We start from the raw sequence: 15,271 nt of genomic DNA, 5'->3' as shown, positions 1-15,271 counted from the left end.
AACTGAATTCTTTTTAAATGATTCGTATTCCTGTCGTGGTTTCCCATAGCATTTCTCAACTTTCACTCCCAATAATCACAAGTCAAGGGAAACTTGTTTTTTTGAAACATTTTTACTTTTTACATATACCTCTTTATAAAATTCACCTCCAATATTTTTCTATTTTCAGGAATTACTGGAAGTTACTTTGGATGCAGTGTTTACGGAACTGAGTTGAGGTCACATCGCTATTTTTTTGTTTTCACCTTCTGAGGTGTTTTATTTTTAGAGGTTAATAGTACAATTTTTGTTATATGAACAATTATTATTTTAATATAATTTAGGCATAACGAGGCTTAAACGCATTTATTTATATATCTAGAATAGATTTATTTATCTTCTATTTCTAGTCAAAATGTGATTGATACTTGTTGGTACCATTATTTTCATGACCATTCACCACACTTCATTATTTTATTGAAGTATGTTTTTAACTAATGTTTTTAATAGGAAACAGTGTTGAAAAATTATATATTAACATACTACTGAATGTTATTTAAAATATCCCAAGTTCTTAGTGTATTATCCATTACTTAACACATAAGGATACTTTATAAGCGGTAAAATAGTAGAGTTACATTAAAAAAGAAATGAAAAAAATAAAAGGGTATGAACAATAAAAATCACATTTTCAACTCAAAGTATTGAAAAATTATATTCAACTAACCACTGAATGTTATTTAAAATATCCCAAGTTCTTATTCTGTAATCCATGACATACAAAAAAATGGTGATGGTAAAATGAAGTGAGAGTGATATTAAAAAATGAATGAAAAAAGTAAAAGTGTATAAACAACGAAATACATTCAAAGAACAAATCTGTAAAGAAAACAAATCAGTATAAGTTTGAAATGAAATAGTACAAAAATAGAAATTATATTATGGCACTAAAATTGAAATGCCTATGAGAGAAAAATATATCATCAATAATAATAATCCAAGACTGTCTACAAAGTAACTTCGATATGATTATTGAAACCACATTTTTTTATATATTACAATAATCAGTGTAATATTTGAAATCCTGTTGAATAATTACCACATTTCATTTATTGCAAATGATGTGTAAAATGTTTGGATAATGATCTGTAATTGAAGATAACAGGTTTGCAAAGCTCACAATTTTATTTACTTCCGTTGAATGTAACTATAATACAAGGTGATATTTGATTCTCATAGATTCGTTGAAGTAAGAAAAAATCCATGCTCACTGAAATTTCACAGCAGTCACTAGATTGAGAAAGAACTATTCAAGAGGATCTCAATATTTAAGTCACCAATGAAAATAGTAGTCTCTTGTAAACCTGATAATTTTGAAGAAGAAAACTTTCCAGTATTAAAAAAATGTTTAAAATATATTTTTCCGTTAACCAACTGTCGCACCCCTACGATGGACAACACTGAGAATTCCAAACTTGTGCGAGATAAGGACTAACGAGATCTTATCTTTCAACGTGTGATTTCTGACATGGGTGGGACGATAGCTAGTGAAAATCGATCTTTCAGCCTGCGGCTTGAACCACCGAATAACATGGCGATCGATTGAGTGAGTGAACAAAGCACCCACGTCAAATCGATTGGTAGTCGGTCGGTATTTTTTATGACTATAATTTCAAAGTGGTTTGGGGTTTATATCATGAAAAGGAAGGTAATAATGGACCAGAATGTTGAAATTATTCGAAGTATTGAAAGTTGACGATGTTTCTTGTGGCACATTTTTGGTACCACTGTTCGAGATGTAGCTTTTGTAAATTCATTTCAAAATTTATTTTTGGGAAATGATGTCAAGTTTGAGAAAAGAAGACTTATTTCCCAACCGCGTTGGCATGACGATGGACGAATTACAAGAGGAGTTGGTTGACATAGATTAAAATATAAAAGCAATACTGTGTGATTCCGATTTTGTAGTAGACGTTTCCGACAATAAAATTGAATAAACATTGATGATGAAACTATCAGCAGTTCAAGTGACTCTGATTTGCTACTGTCTATGATAAAAGATATGGCTAATGCACCTACGCCAGCGGCAAAAAGTACTTCCACATATAAACCTCCAACGTGGTCAAACTATCATAGACCTAGTGCTCCACCACACTTCATGTATCCTTTTTGGTACCAGACTTTATTCGAAAGTTCGACAATCCAACTGCATATAATTTATTCCAGTTGTTTATAAAAGAACATATTGAACATTTGGCCTTCCAGGCTCATTTATTTAATAATAATGAATCGGCTGGAGTTTGTGGAATTTTCAGCTCCTAGTGAGACGATATCATCCGAAAAGAGGAGGAAAAACGGATAAAATATCGATATTTTCACTTCGACACTATCCAGACCACTCTGTCAAGATGGTTGTTCTGATTATTGGAGTCCTTGGTGGAATGAGGCCCTTTCTACTATCGAATCTTAAAATCATACCGGCTTGCCGCACTAAGATAGAAATCTTAGCCGGACAGATGCAGACTGCTGTCATTCTTGGTTCACTGCACTTGCTTAGGGCACATGATTCTCGGACCCAATGATCACTTGACCCACGGTGTTGGGAGTGGTCGTTGGTTGATAATGCTGACGCGCCCTCCGAATGTATCGGAGCTTCGGGGGATAGGGCCTGACCAGCGCAAACTACGGTTTAAAAAAATCAGTTTTATTGATACATAAGTCATCACCCGAAGACAATTGTGGATACCAACAATCGAAAAGTTGTGAAGTAACTTTGCTTGAAATCTCTTAATTTCATTTTTTTTAATTGTTATTTTCAGTCATTCATTTCAATTATCATTTTATATCATAATAGATAATGGAGGTCCGTACTAATGAAATTCACTATGAAACATTTTCAACCACCTTCAAACAAACATGCATTTCGTCTTTGACGACTGAGCCTTTTTCCTGAAGTACGAAAAATCACTCACTAGCAGCGTTAGTAGTTCGGTAGGGACAAACACTGCCTAATCCTTATATAAACATATGGTGAAGTACAGTTAAAAAAATATGTTTTTAACAGAAGAAGATGTTCCTGGAGCAAAACTAAAATTTGCAACTGTAAAGGATAACAATGTTGTAACATTAAAACGTAGGCTTGCATTCCGTAATTGAAAAGTAACTGGAAGAAAAGTGAATTAATAGACAGGTTAGTATACAGACTCTAGTAAAAGAGTAGCGGTAGCTTCTAACTGTAATAAAAGAAATTTGAAATAATTATGAATTTCAGATTTATTTCCGAGTGAAATATGAGTCAAATATAGATGGTAATGAAATAAATTTAATTAAATATAATAAACGAATATAATTTAATAAACGATTGAGGTTTCTTACATATAACCTCATTAATATGTGGTTTTATAAATGGTATAAAAACACGTTTTCTTCCGAATATCCATTATTCGACGTACAATTCTCAAAACAGCAATGCTTTGTTGGTATTATACTAGCACAAAATAATTTTTTATATCACATTTATATTTTTAAATAATCAATCAATATTACCTACGTGAATAACACAGTTTTACATGTGAATAGTTTATGTTTGTCCCTACTACTAGTGCTGCCTTTCGTGACACGTTCGCTGTACTATTCTCAGGAAAAAGGCTCATTCTGACGAGCTTCATAGTTTGCGACGCTTCTCATAAGACCTAAAAAAATAAGAGGCTTGAAGGCTGGCTTGTGAAATCCAACAATACGGGATGTGATCTCTAATATAACTTTTTTTTTAACACCATTTCTTACTCCAGAAAATGCAACTTATACTCGTAACGACAAGGGTAGCGTAGTTTTGTTATACAAAAAAATGAATCGTGAAACGTTGAGTGAAAACCCAAAAGAACTTTGAAAAATTTAGTAAATAACTCTAACTAAAGTGGACATAGGAACGGAGCGGGTGGATGGGATGCGAAGTGAGAAGGGAAACAACTGATCAGCCAATCATGTGCGCTTTCATCAGTCGCCGCTCACATTTATTCTCAGCGCTTCGCCAGCCCCGTCCGTCTTGTGCATCGAAATGGTGAGTCATTCATTGTTGTGCGTGTCATTAAAAATGGATATAAGAAAGTAAGTAATCAAATAATTACGTGTCAACAATAATATATTCAATATCTTCTAGGAAATGATTTGCAAGTGTTGAATGAGGGATAAAATGAGTCGCTGCTGGGCTAGCTGTAGTGTGTGCCAAGCAACCCAATAAATGTGCTATTGTTTTTCTTGTGTCCGGGTGTAGGGATTGTGTCTGTTCGTGTGATAGTGAGAGATAGTCTGCGCCACGAAAGAAGTCCCAAAAACCTGGCGCTAGTTTCTACGTTTATTCTTTCTTTATATATCTGGTACTACTTCAGTTCATACTGTTACGTTTTTCCCCGTGGGTTTACCAATAATTGACTAAACTGAACAAAAATCCAACTTAACTTTATTTCAATTTGAATACAACAAACACTTCAACTATTATTCGAATGTACGCTTCGCGTACCGCACTGTAACTTCCACTTGACTGTGTCGATATGTTCGTGGCTAGCGTTTATATATCGTGATCGAATGCGGTAGGAAATTCGCTGGAATTCCATTGGTAGCATTATTCTCGCTACATCTAGAGCGGCAGCGAACATCGTACATCCGCGCGGTCTTAGCTACGTCACAATCGGTTTATGGTTACCAGTGGCGGCTGGCGTTATTTTATTTAGGGAATGATTTCAACAATATCAAAGATTAAATTCGAATAATTTATTGATTATATTAGGAAAACCGCAAATCTTATACTGATCAAGTATATTATATTAAATAAGTATATTTCAATTCTCAAAATTTGATTAACCCCATTTCATTTTAGATCAATTAAGATATTCAACAGCGTAGCTACTTTTGTTTCGGGGACTTTGAGAAGGAAAAAAGATGAAAGTAGTAGTGAAAGTGATGAAGAAAAAGGTAGAAAGAAATTCATCATTGGATTCGTTGGCTCAAACTGGCTCCTCTACTCAAACTACTCGAACTATGTTTGAGTAGAGCCTAGATGATGACAGCACGACCAGCTGTCGAAAGCGCTCGCATATAATTAAATAGTAGTTATAAAGCTTCAAATCCTTTTTGTGACTATATTTATATATATATATATATATATATATATATATATATATATATATATATATATATATATATGTACACATATATATATGATATAAATCAAAAGGGGGAAATTCGTGGACAGAACACTCAAAAAATAGGGGCAAACCGCGGACACGTGTTTCTGGCTATTGGCCTCATCAGCGTGGTGCAGCCAATTGCAAAGATGGACAACAACTGGTTACCAAAAATGAAAAACATCACATATGCACGGTGTCACCAACAGGAGCTAACGGCACATTTGTGGTTTCAATTAGAAGACCTAGAATTCCCAGGCATCATCTAACATCACCACGTAGGCAGCTATAGCTACCTGCGTGACTGCACCGCGCTGATGAGGCCAATAGCCAGAAACACGTGTCCGCGGTTTGCCCCTATTTTTTGAGTGTTCTGTCTATGAATTTCCCCCTTTTGATTTATATCATACACACTCGTTAATATTTATATCTCTGTATTTATATCTTGGACCCGGAAGTCACGCAGGTAGCTATAGCTGCCTACGTGGTGATGTTAGATGATGCCTGGGAATTCTAGGTCTTCTAATTGAAACCACAAATGTGCGGTTAGCTCCTGTTGGTGACACTGTGCATATGTGAAGTTTTTCATTTTTGGTAACCAGTTGTTGTCCATCTTTGCAATTGGCTGCACCGCGCTGATGAGGCCAATAGCCAGAAAAACGTGTCCGCGGTTTGCCCCTATTTTTTGAGTGTTCTGTCCACGAATTTCCCCCTTTTGTTTTATATTATGTTTTGTTTTATATAAACGAAACTAAAAATTTACTAATTATTACATTCATTTGAAAGAACAAAATATCACTTACCTAACACCAGGAAGAAAAATTTGCTGTGCAATATTTAATAAATAAATTTTATTCCAAAGAGCTGTCAGCTTGGTTTGCCGGCATTGAAATTCACAGAATGAGGTTGAAAACAAAAAACGAAAGATTGAATAAAAAGAAAAACAACAAAATCCACAATCGTCTTCGGGTGAATACTAACAATCAAAACGTCGTGAAGTGACTTGGCTTGGAATATCTTAACTTTTTATTTTTAATTTTTGTTCAATTGTCCTACTTTTTTACTTGCATTTTATTTCACTGTTACTTCATTACAGTTTTTTTGCTTCATATAATTGTTGTTTTCAGCTATTCTTTTATTAATTCTTCTTTTTGTTCATCACTTCTTTCAGGGATTTCAAATCATTTTATATAATATCAGACAATGGAAGTCCGAACTAATGAAATTCGGGTATTATGTGAGTTATTACGACTGTTACTCAAATCGCCCAAACCTTGATAGGCTACTTGTATATCTCATTTCCACTCAATCGCCAAGAAAAATTCAAATTCTCTATTCATTTACTTCAAATATCTATGCGTTTTACGTCACTTCAAAACTCTTTTTGATTGGTCTCAATTAAGTCTGCATATGACTCACTCGGTGATACTTTTACAATTCTGCACTATATAATATCTGTGAACCGTTATCTATATTACATCAATTATACACGCACACCAAATAACAAGCATAATTACTCTCTAGCACACCGGTACTCATAACGGTGTGCTAGATAGTAATACCAAACACCAACATAAAAAAGAATATAACCCAGTATTGCAATCCACCCACATTCGCGGTTTGCAACCTCAGATTCTGATGCTCGTCTATTAAAATTGACTGTATTCATAAGTGTACACACACACACACAGGCACGCATACAAACACACATTTTACCTTTGTTTAGCCTAGTAACCGAAGAATACTTTCTGCTCGCTTACTTTCCTGGTGTGTAAATCGTATTTGTAATGGCGGGAAAAAGAAAAACGAACAACATTGAAAATTTATTCTCATGTTTCTTATCGGAGGCTTATGACAAGATTCATGAATCTACATGATTTTTGTCATATGTGAACATAAATAACTCTATAAATATGTCTTAACATTTTAAAAACATTCAAGAACATTTCTAAATTACTTATGTTGGGTAAGGAAATTATCTTGATTTTATTTTTACAGAAAATAACGTTTTTCGTACTAAATTTTGTGATATACTATCTATTATATAAACGTTTTCATTGAATGAAATATAATCATTTGTTGTATCTTGTTTTCAAGTACATTGAGCTAGACGTTAATGTCGATTAAAAGTAATTAAAATTAACATACCGGACATCATTTTTTATCATTTGTCAGTTTGATTGAATTCCTTGTACATATCTTGGGACAGTGATTTTGAACCCCAAAATGATAATTTTATATATATATTCGTTCAAAGTATAATCATCCTGAGCCATGGAAGATTATGCTCATCGAATATCTTGTGAAAAAAATACACACACTTCCTTTTCACACAGTTGACAATGTAGACGAATATGTTGCAGTGACTCGCAATATATTCCTCCATGTATAGAAAGTATCATTCAACAAATCCTATCTTCAGTCTTAGAATCGTTTAAAAACTGTCATTCTATTTATAAAAATAATATTTTTCTAAATATTGTACAACATACATTCATAAGTAAGTGAATTACCTATAAACAAATATATCTGAAACATTAAACAATTATTATTATTTTCTTGGATCATGGAAACGTGATATGAAGTTACATACAAAACATTATCATATTTATAATTCCACAAATCTCAAACAATTTATTTTCATAACGAGATATGTAACATCTATTAAATATCATAGATCTGTGAAAATTCAAATTGTACTGTTATAGAAATATTCGAAAAATAACAAAATAGTGTACAATAGTTATCAGTAACCGTGCTGGAATTACTTGGAATGTTTTTGAATAAAAATAAATCTTTCTAACACGAAATCTTTCATTCAGATCTTCCGTTTTGGCACAATTACGTTGACAATGGATAACGGTTTTTAACTATTATTACAATTTTATTGTCAGTCACCTTAATTTGACAATTTTTTATATGTACACACGTTAATGATTCTCATTTACCAGGTTTAATCGGTGCGTTTTTGATAGGTGACTAAATTACTTCTCTTTGATTTTTAATGCGACCGACTCGATGATATCAGTTTTATGTAAGGGTGTTACTGATGGTGACCTCTCGATGTCTGGGGTTACCGTTTCGCAGTTGGAGCTGCATGGAGTTAAAATCGTCGGAATTAAGCTGGCTATTTCTGGACTACTCATTCCGACAGTTTCTTCATACACTCGTTCCTAAAAAATATATTATTTTGAATGCTAGAAAGACCATCAAACTTCACTGTGCAAAACATTACAATAATTTCTTATAATATAAGAACCATCTTTTGTAGGCGGGCGTATGAATTATGAAGTTTTTTTCAGTATATGTCGATAGGGAGTGGAGGCTCGGCTCAACCGGTTGGCTCACTCATTGGGAGCTACAATAAAATCAATTAAGGGGAAATAGCCTAAGCTGAGGTGTGCATAGTCAGTGGAAAAACTGGTTTTTATTATCCCAGAAGTAGTTGCACTCTTCTCGTTCAATGTGATTTCATGTGTGTATTACCTTCTTAAGCAATTCAATGCAGAGCACAACAGACTGTTGGTTGACATTGGAAGTCACAGCATTCTGGAAATGACCTCTGACTTTATGCCGCCAACTGTCAAATACGAACTGCGTTATAAAGTACTATTCCCGAGTAGAGAGGACTGGATCCTGCGGGAGAAGGAAATATTAAGAGCAGATAGTTGTTGGTTCACAGATGGATAATAAACACCTTCCGGTTCCGATGCAGGTGTTTTCAGTCGCAGACCCAGGACAGAGTTATCTAACTGCCTAGGAACTTATGCGACTGTATTTTAAGCGGAAATTTAACGCTATTGAATTATGTGCGGAGAGATTTGATAAATCCAATCTCACTCACAAGTCAATAAAAATATTCTCGGACAGTCAAGCGGCTTTGGATGCTGTTGGCTCCCACCGAGCAACGTCTAAATTGGTAGCAAACTGCCAAAAAAGACTTTCCTCTATAGGAAGACTAAACAGATTGTCTCTGGTCTGGATTCCTGGCCATACTGGCCTGGAAGGCAATGAAGCTGCTTACTCTCTTGCACTGTCATTTGAATCATTACATGCAGAGATTTGGACTGTCGGAAGACAGTGTGTGTCGCCTCTGTCTGGAAAATGATGGAACTGCAGAGCATATACTTTGTGCCTGCCCCGCTGGGGACTGAATCAGGTTCTTTGAGTTCGGCAGATCCGTACTCTCACCATCTGACCTGAAAGACCACTCACCATAGAAACTAATCGTCTTCGTTAAGGAGCTGGGTTTATTTGGCCGAGTGTGAATAAGTGTGGATCAGATTACAATGAAAAACCAGGGCGAGGTAAACTCCTCACTATAAATTGAGGAAGTAGTCCTCATTAAAACAGGCGCCGTAACACATGACCCAGATTGATCTACTAAAATCTAACTTTGACGAAGAGGCTGTCAAATCTTCAAAATATCACGAGAAATAAGATGGTAGCCTTGATGTGCATCAATAATGCCACTATGCAGTGGGAGTTATCATATGGATCTCCGAGCTGAAATAAACTGATATCCAGAAACAGAAAAATGGAAAGTGTTACAACTGGATCTTTGCGACCTCGCTTACAAAACAGGTTGAACTTCTCATCGATAAATAGGCTGAAGAGCCTGACAGGCGTAGAAACATCTGCAAAGACCAGCAAAGCGTTACGGGCAGAAATGTGTCAATAACGCATAGAAGTGCCTCAGTTGGTGGAAATTTGGTGAAAGCGGCTCAGCCAAAATGAGCACGAAATTCAATTCTTTCAAAAAACCTCTAACAATCAAAAGAGGCGACAAGTAGGTATGCTCAGAAGGAGGTTTACTAAAAAATAACTCCGCTGGTTCAAGAGACACGAAGAGTATATACAAAGACTAGAGATTTGGTAACCATCAATGGCAAAGTAATAACTGATGCCGTCAAGAAACAGATAATCATCGCCTCGATCTACTTCCCAGGCTACTCGTTAGCACTCAGATGAAATTCATCGGATGGTATCAGAAAAGTAAGAGGTATTTCAGTTTGAACTTTGATGCGATTACGCATCATCTCACATGGAATAAGACAAATAAGAGATGAGTACTTCCAAGAATATTTCTCTGCAACTTATATAGAAATTATAAACTGGCATATAAACCCACCTTCATAAATATATATAAATCCTTTATTTAGTCAAAGACTAATAAAATGCCAAAAATAAATGCCAAAAGGAAAGAGGTATACAATCTAATCCTTGATAATGACTTTATTTTAAATTCTATTAATAATTTGCATGTGTTCGATAAGTGCTCAAATATCAAACCATCGACTAAAAATCATGAGACACACGTTTGGAGAAATACAGAATACCCAAATTGATTGACTGGCATGTTTTAGAGCAACGTGTTAGGAAGGAAATTGACTCTTGTCAAAGTCGTGTAAAGTTAGTTATTTTGAAAAACATAAATCTTATCAAAAGGGACATATCTGGGTGTAATGAAATGTTGGCTTAGCTTGAGAAAGTTAGATAACTATTGAGTCTAGAATGGTGGAAGATACTATTGTTCAGAAGACTGAACAATAGCACTGATCGAATAAATAAATAACTTGAGATCCAAGCGAAGAACTTGGAGATAATTATGTTTCCTAGCTTGAATGTAGTTGTGAAAAAAAAGCCGTGAGGTGTTCAACTAGATGAGTTCATGAAAGGAGGAGGAGGAGGAGGTTTTGAGTCCACAATATTCGATTTACCAACAGAGAATTGAAAGTGTTCCAAATGAATTCGTCAAACAATTGGCGCGTAAAACTGACATTTCTATAATCAATGGAAATTTCCGTCCAGTTTACAAAAAGTATTCTTTGTTGTTTCTTACAGATTGAAGAAAAATGTAAGATACATTAATGCTGTACAAATTATTCAATAAACGTGTCGATTGTCCTACGTTGATAACAAAAATATCATTGAATACACCTTGCATAGACTTGCGAAACCATGATCTCTTTGCAACCCCATTTAGAAAAACCAATTCAAGAAAAAACTCTCCTATATGCAAAATTGTCAGATTCTTCAATACTCATTGCAATGATATTCAATGAGGTTACCTTTCCTTAGATTTAAAAAGTATGTGAAATCTATTTTTATTTATAATTAGTTATCGGTTCTTCATATACTGTTTATTTAGTTTTTTGTTAATATTCATTACTATATAGTGTAATGTATTTAGCATTTATATTTTGAGTGCACTCACTATCTTTCATATGTAAAATGAGGATATTTTTTTGGATTTATTCTGTTTATATCCCTATTTGTGTAATAAATAAATAAATAAATAAAAGGTTAGCGGAAAGAATATTCGAAACACTACGAATCAAGTGAACAATGGAAAGTTTCTAATCTGTGATAGTGTATATACCAAATACTTGTGAATGTCCTATGTATCATAAAAATTATACTTAACCTCTTTTCTCCTCAATGCAATAAAGAAAAAAATGAATTCGAAGAGAATATCTATCAGATAGACCACTTTACAAAGAGACATTTTCCTATAAGGCGAGAATATTCACAATCAATGGTTCACATGGCGTCGTTGAAGTCACTGAAAATACTTTTGTGTTCCATAAACTGTTCTCTGCGCCTTTATTGGTACGCAGAGGGGCATTCGACATCACTCACATGAACTCTTAGTTAGATCCCCAGAGAGACGAAACATGCATCACACACTGAACAGGTATAAAATAAATCTTCAGAACAGACTTGTAGTAGCTAGTCTTGGAGAAGATACAATTCATGTGACTGTGGAAAAGAGCGGGATTTTTTCTGTGCCTATTAAATGTCGAAAATCTGATAATGAAGCAGCACGAGCAAGGCCTCATGATCTAATCATCAACATAAGCGAAAATATCTCATACCTCATGTAAACAGCTCATCCAAAGCTGAATGGCAAACAAAGGACTCACTGTCTGAGAGGCGAGAGTATGCACAATCAAATCCTTCTTTAAGGAGAAGTTAGCTGCTAAATTTTCCATAGTAGTAGGTACTAAATTCTCAGAAATATTATTACATTTAAACGAAAACATTGTTGTCAAGTTGTGATTCTATAAATATTTTATAATGTGATAAAATGTATATAAAATATATATTTTATAATCTGATAAAATATAGAGTAAAAATATATAGATTCACAACCTGACAACAATGTTTTTGTTTTAATGCAATACTATTTATGAGAATTTAGTGCCTACTATTATGGAATTTTAGTACAGAAAATGACAGCACAGCGTGAAATTTCTAGAGGTATATGAGGTTCAAATCAAAATGAACTACTGAACGCATCATGCGGCCCTCAAACCTATGAATACCTACTCGTATGCCTCATTGATATGGTGAAAATGGAACAACTATCAGGTTAAGTTACGAAATTGCAAAATAACTCGCCTGTTTGAGAATCACAGGTATAATTTTTACGTACATTACAGCTGCTTCAGAGGTGATGTTCAACCTTCCTTCATTATAATCGAGTAATGAAAGAAACAGCAATAAGTATAGTCTATACGAAGTCAATTCGAATGGCATATAAACTAAATATTTACCGAACGTCGACAGTTTCTTTGTATGGCATGGGCTGCGTCGTATAATACAGCGTCTAATCATCATTTTTAAGTGTGAGATTTCATATGGTAGGTATTGACTAGTAAATTTATCAGACCCGGTATATATGTCTTTTATTTAGCTGTTCGGATTGATTTCGTATATACTATACCTTAAAAATTAATTTAATTATTCATTCACATTTCAAAATATAAATTTCTTGGCAAATTGTTTTTGTTTGAAGGATTTTTTTTACAATTATAGATCAATAAACTGAAAGTTTTTGTGAATTTTTTGATTAACAATATATAACATTTTAATAGAATTAAAAAATAGAAGGTTCAACTCAATTACAAGTTTATTTATATGAATACATTCTCTTGTGTATCAATATTCATAATACTTAAAATGTATAAGTGTTTGCTAACATACGAATACAATTAAAAATATGAAACAGAAAGTACACCTGTGTGGACACCTGAAAATAACCACCAGACACCTCGTAGGAGCCGTAGGGAACGCAAGGTGTATTTACTTATAACTTGAAAATGGATAAAACAGTTGGTTTGGGAATGGCAGGACCAGGATTCGAACTCTTTTGGTTTTTTGAAATCACTCCCAACATCTTCCAGAAGTGTATGCTATAGAGTCGTGGGCTTGGCAATGTCCCATAGTACAAGTATCTATACAGTGCGCAACATTGTTACCCCCCTATTTAACTCATCACTGAATTCTTGTTAGGAAAATCGCTGAGACACGTCGATTTCTGATTTCTACAGTGCACATTTTTGTGTGAATAGTTCACCCCTAATTTCATCTCCTACTGGAGTGGAGTAACCCTGTTGAAAAATTTAAATAGCATGGGGTGAAGAGTGATAGCTGATTCGAAAGAGGTTTTTTTTCTTTTTTCAACCGTGCAAAGAATTATACCAAAAACAGGAAGGCAATGAAACTAACTGAAACTTTTTCTGTTATTACAGTAAATGTTCAAAATGTTTCCCGTTGACCTCCTGGCAAAAATATAGTGTATTTTTACTTTCAGTACTGACTCTTTGCAAAGTATTGAGGGTAATTGTTGAATACACTTCCATAATCCGCGCACGCAACTCCTATATGGAGTAACGCTGAGTCTCGTACACTATAGATTTCAGGTAACTCCATAGGAAAAATCCAAAGAAATTAGATCTGGTGATCTTGGAGGTCATTCCACAGATCTTTGGCGCCAGGTCCACCGTCCTGCATAAATAGTATTCAAATAAGTCCTCACAGCAACTGCAAAATGAGGAAAACCTTCATCTTGTTGCAGAATATTGTCCACGTCAAATTCATCTAAATTATTTTCGATAATTGCCACTATCAGTGGATCTACCACTATTTCCAGCATTTCTAAATAGAGGGCACCAGTCAGATTTTTCTCAATGTCAACCAGAATTCCTGGCCAGACATTAACTTTTTGGGAAAACTGGGTAGGTATGATTTTTGCGAAAAAGTCGACGATTTTCATCAGACCAGTACCTCACATCACATTTTGTCTATACACGTGACCGTTTGAAAAAAGTAGCCTCATCACTGAAACAAATGTGTTTCAAATAGCAGGAATTTGGCAAAATATTGTTAGAGACAATTTCACAATATTCTAGGTGGTGGTCTGGATCATCGTCCGTCAGTTCAAGCACCATTTTTATTTTGTAGGGATGAAATTAATTTTTTTCAGAACTCTCAATACCGTCATCTGCAAAACCTCACAATTCAAGGCAACAGTTCTACTCGATGAGGAATATGAGGATGGCTTATTCACATTCGCTCCTAATGTCCACTTGGTCATGTTCCCCTGTAGTTAATCGCCCAGAACGTGTTTTATTTTGTACACTGCCTATCTCATAAAATAATTCCACTAATTGTTTGAAATAATATCTATCAATAGGGCGATCTGGAAAACGTTCATTGAACATTCGATGAGCCCCATCAAAATTAACTATCGCTTCGCATTTATCATTTGACGCACTTAGTGCAACCATTACGTTTGTACTGGTTCTCAGTTTTACTGTTTCGAATCGTCCAAAATCAGTGAGTTAGTTGTGGACTGAAAAGGTTCACGCGACAAAATGTTCAGTATTCAGTTGGGTGATTGTTTTCTGACTGTTAGGAACCGACCGGACAGAGAACCACATCAAACCTATTGTTTGAAGATGAATAGCAAGCACAACTAACATCTAGAATACGCTGACTCGCACTCTCCGTGTGATCAGTTTTCTACGTTGACCATTTATCCTCAAACATCCAAAAACGTGCAGTTAATACCTATGCAGATGACAGATACGTCTCACTTGACGTCTGGACCAAAAGCGATATCATACAGGTCCGAATTTTCAATTCTAAGGGTGATTGAACTACGTTAATTGTCGTTATTCTTAAACAATCATAACTCTTGAATTAATGCAGCAAATTTCAATTCCTTTGCACGGTTGAATAGAGAATAAAAACTCCCTATCAAATGAGCTATCACTCACCACTCCATGCTATTTAAATTTTTCGAAAGGGTCACTTCCCTC

At 34.7% G+C, this 15,271-nt stretch overlaps 2 protein-coding genes across 7 annotated transcripts in view; one reads left to right on the top strand and one right to left on the bottom strand.

Annotated features, from left to right (window-relative positions):
- Nucleotides 1–529, top strand: part of snz (sorting nexin snazarus) — a 38,581-nt gene extending 38,052 nt beyond the window's left edge. For all 3 annotated transcript variants that reach the window (XM_074185309.1, XM_074185308.1, XM_074185310.1), the window contains one exon: nucleotides 170–529. In XM_074185309.1, the coding sequence (XP_074041410.1) occupies nucleotides 170–217 (48 nt within the window). In that variant the 3' untranslated portion in view covers nucleotides 218–529. The remainder of the gene's footprint in view (nucleotides 1–169) is intronic.
- A 6,443-nt stretch (nucleotides 530–6,972) lies between these two features.
- Lrp4 (LDL receptor related protein 4) overlaps nucleotides 6,973–15,271 on the bottom strand; it is a 98,769-nt gene continuing 90,470 nt past the window's right edge. For 3 of the 4 annotated variants that reach the window (XM_074185317.1, XM_074185316.1, XM_074185318.1), the window contains exon 23: nucleotides 6,973–8,335. In XM_074185317.1, coding sequence (XP_074041418.1) covers nucleotides 8,147–8,335 — 189 coding nt within the window. In that variant the 3' untranslated portion in view covers nucleotides 6,973–8,146. Of the gene's footprint in view, nucleotides 8,336–13,059; nucleotides 13,403–15,271 lie in introns of those variants that run through there. The other variant, XM_074185319.1, reaches the window with a different exon arrangement.

The sequence above is a fragment of the Leptinotarsa decemlineata genome, unplaced genomic scaffold (genome assembly GCF_025532065.1).
Source record: "Leptinotarsa decemlineata unplaced genomic scaffold, Ldec_3_MD MMD2_tig00026369_RagTag_RagTag, whole genome shotgun sequence".
In the NCBI taxonomy this organism is placed as follows: Eukaryota; Metazoa; Arthropoda; class Insecta; order Coleoptera; family Chrysomelidae; genus Leptinotarsa; species Leptinotarsa decemlineata.
Note: the sequence above shows the minus strand (reverse complement) of the source record. Positions and strands in the feature narration are given on the sequence as shown.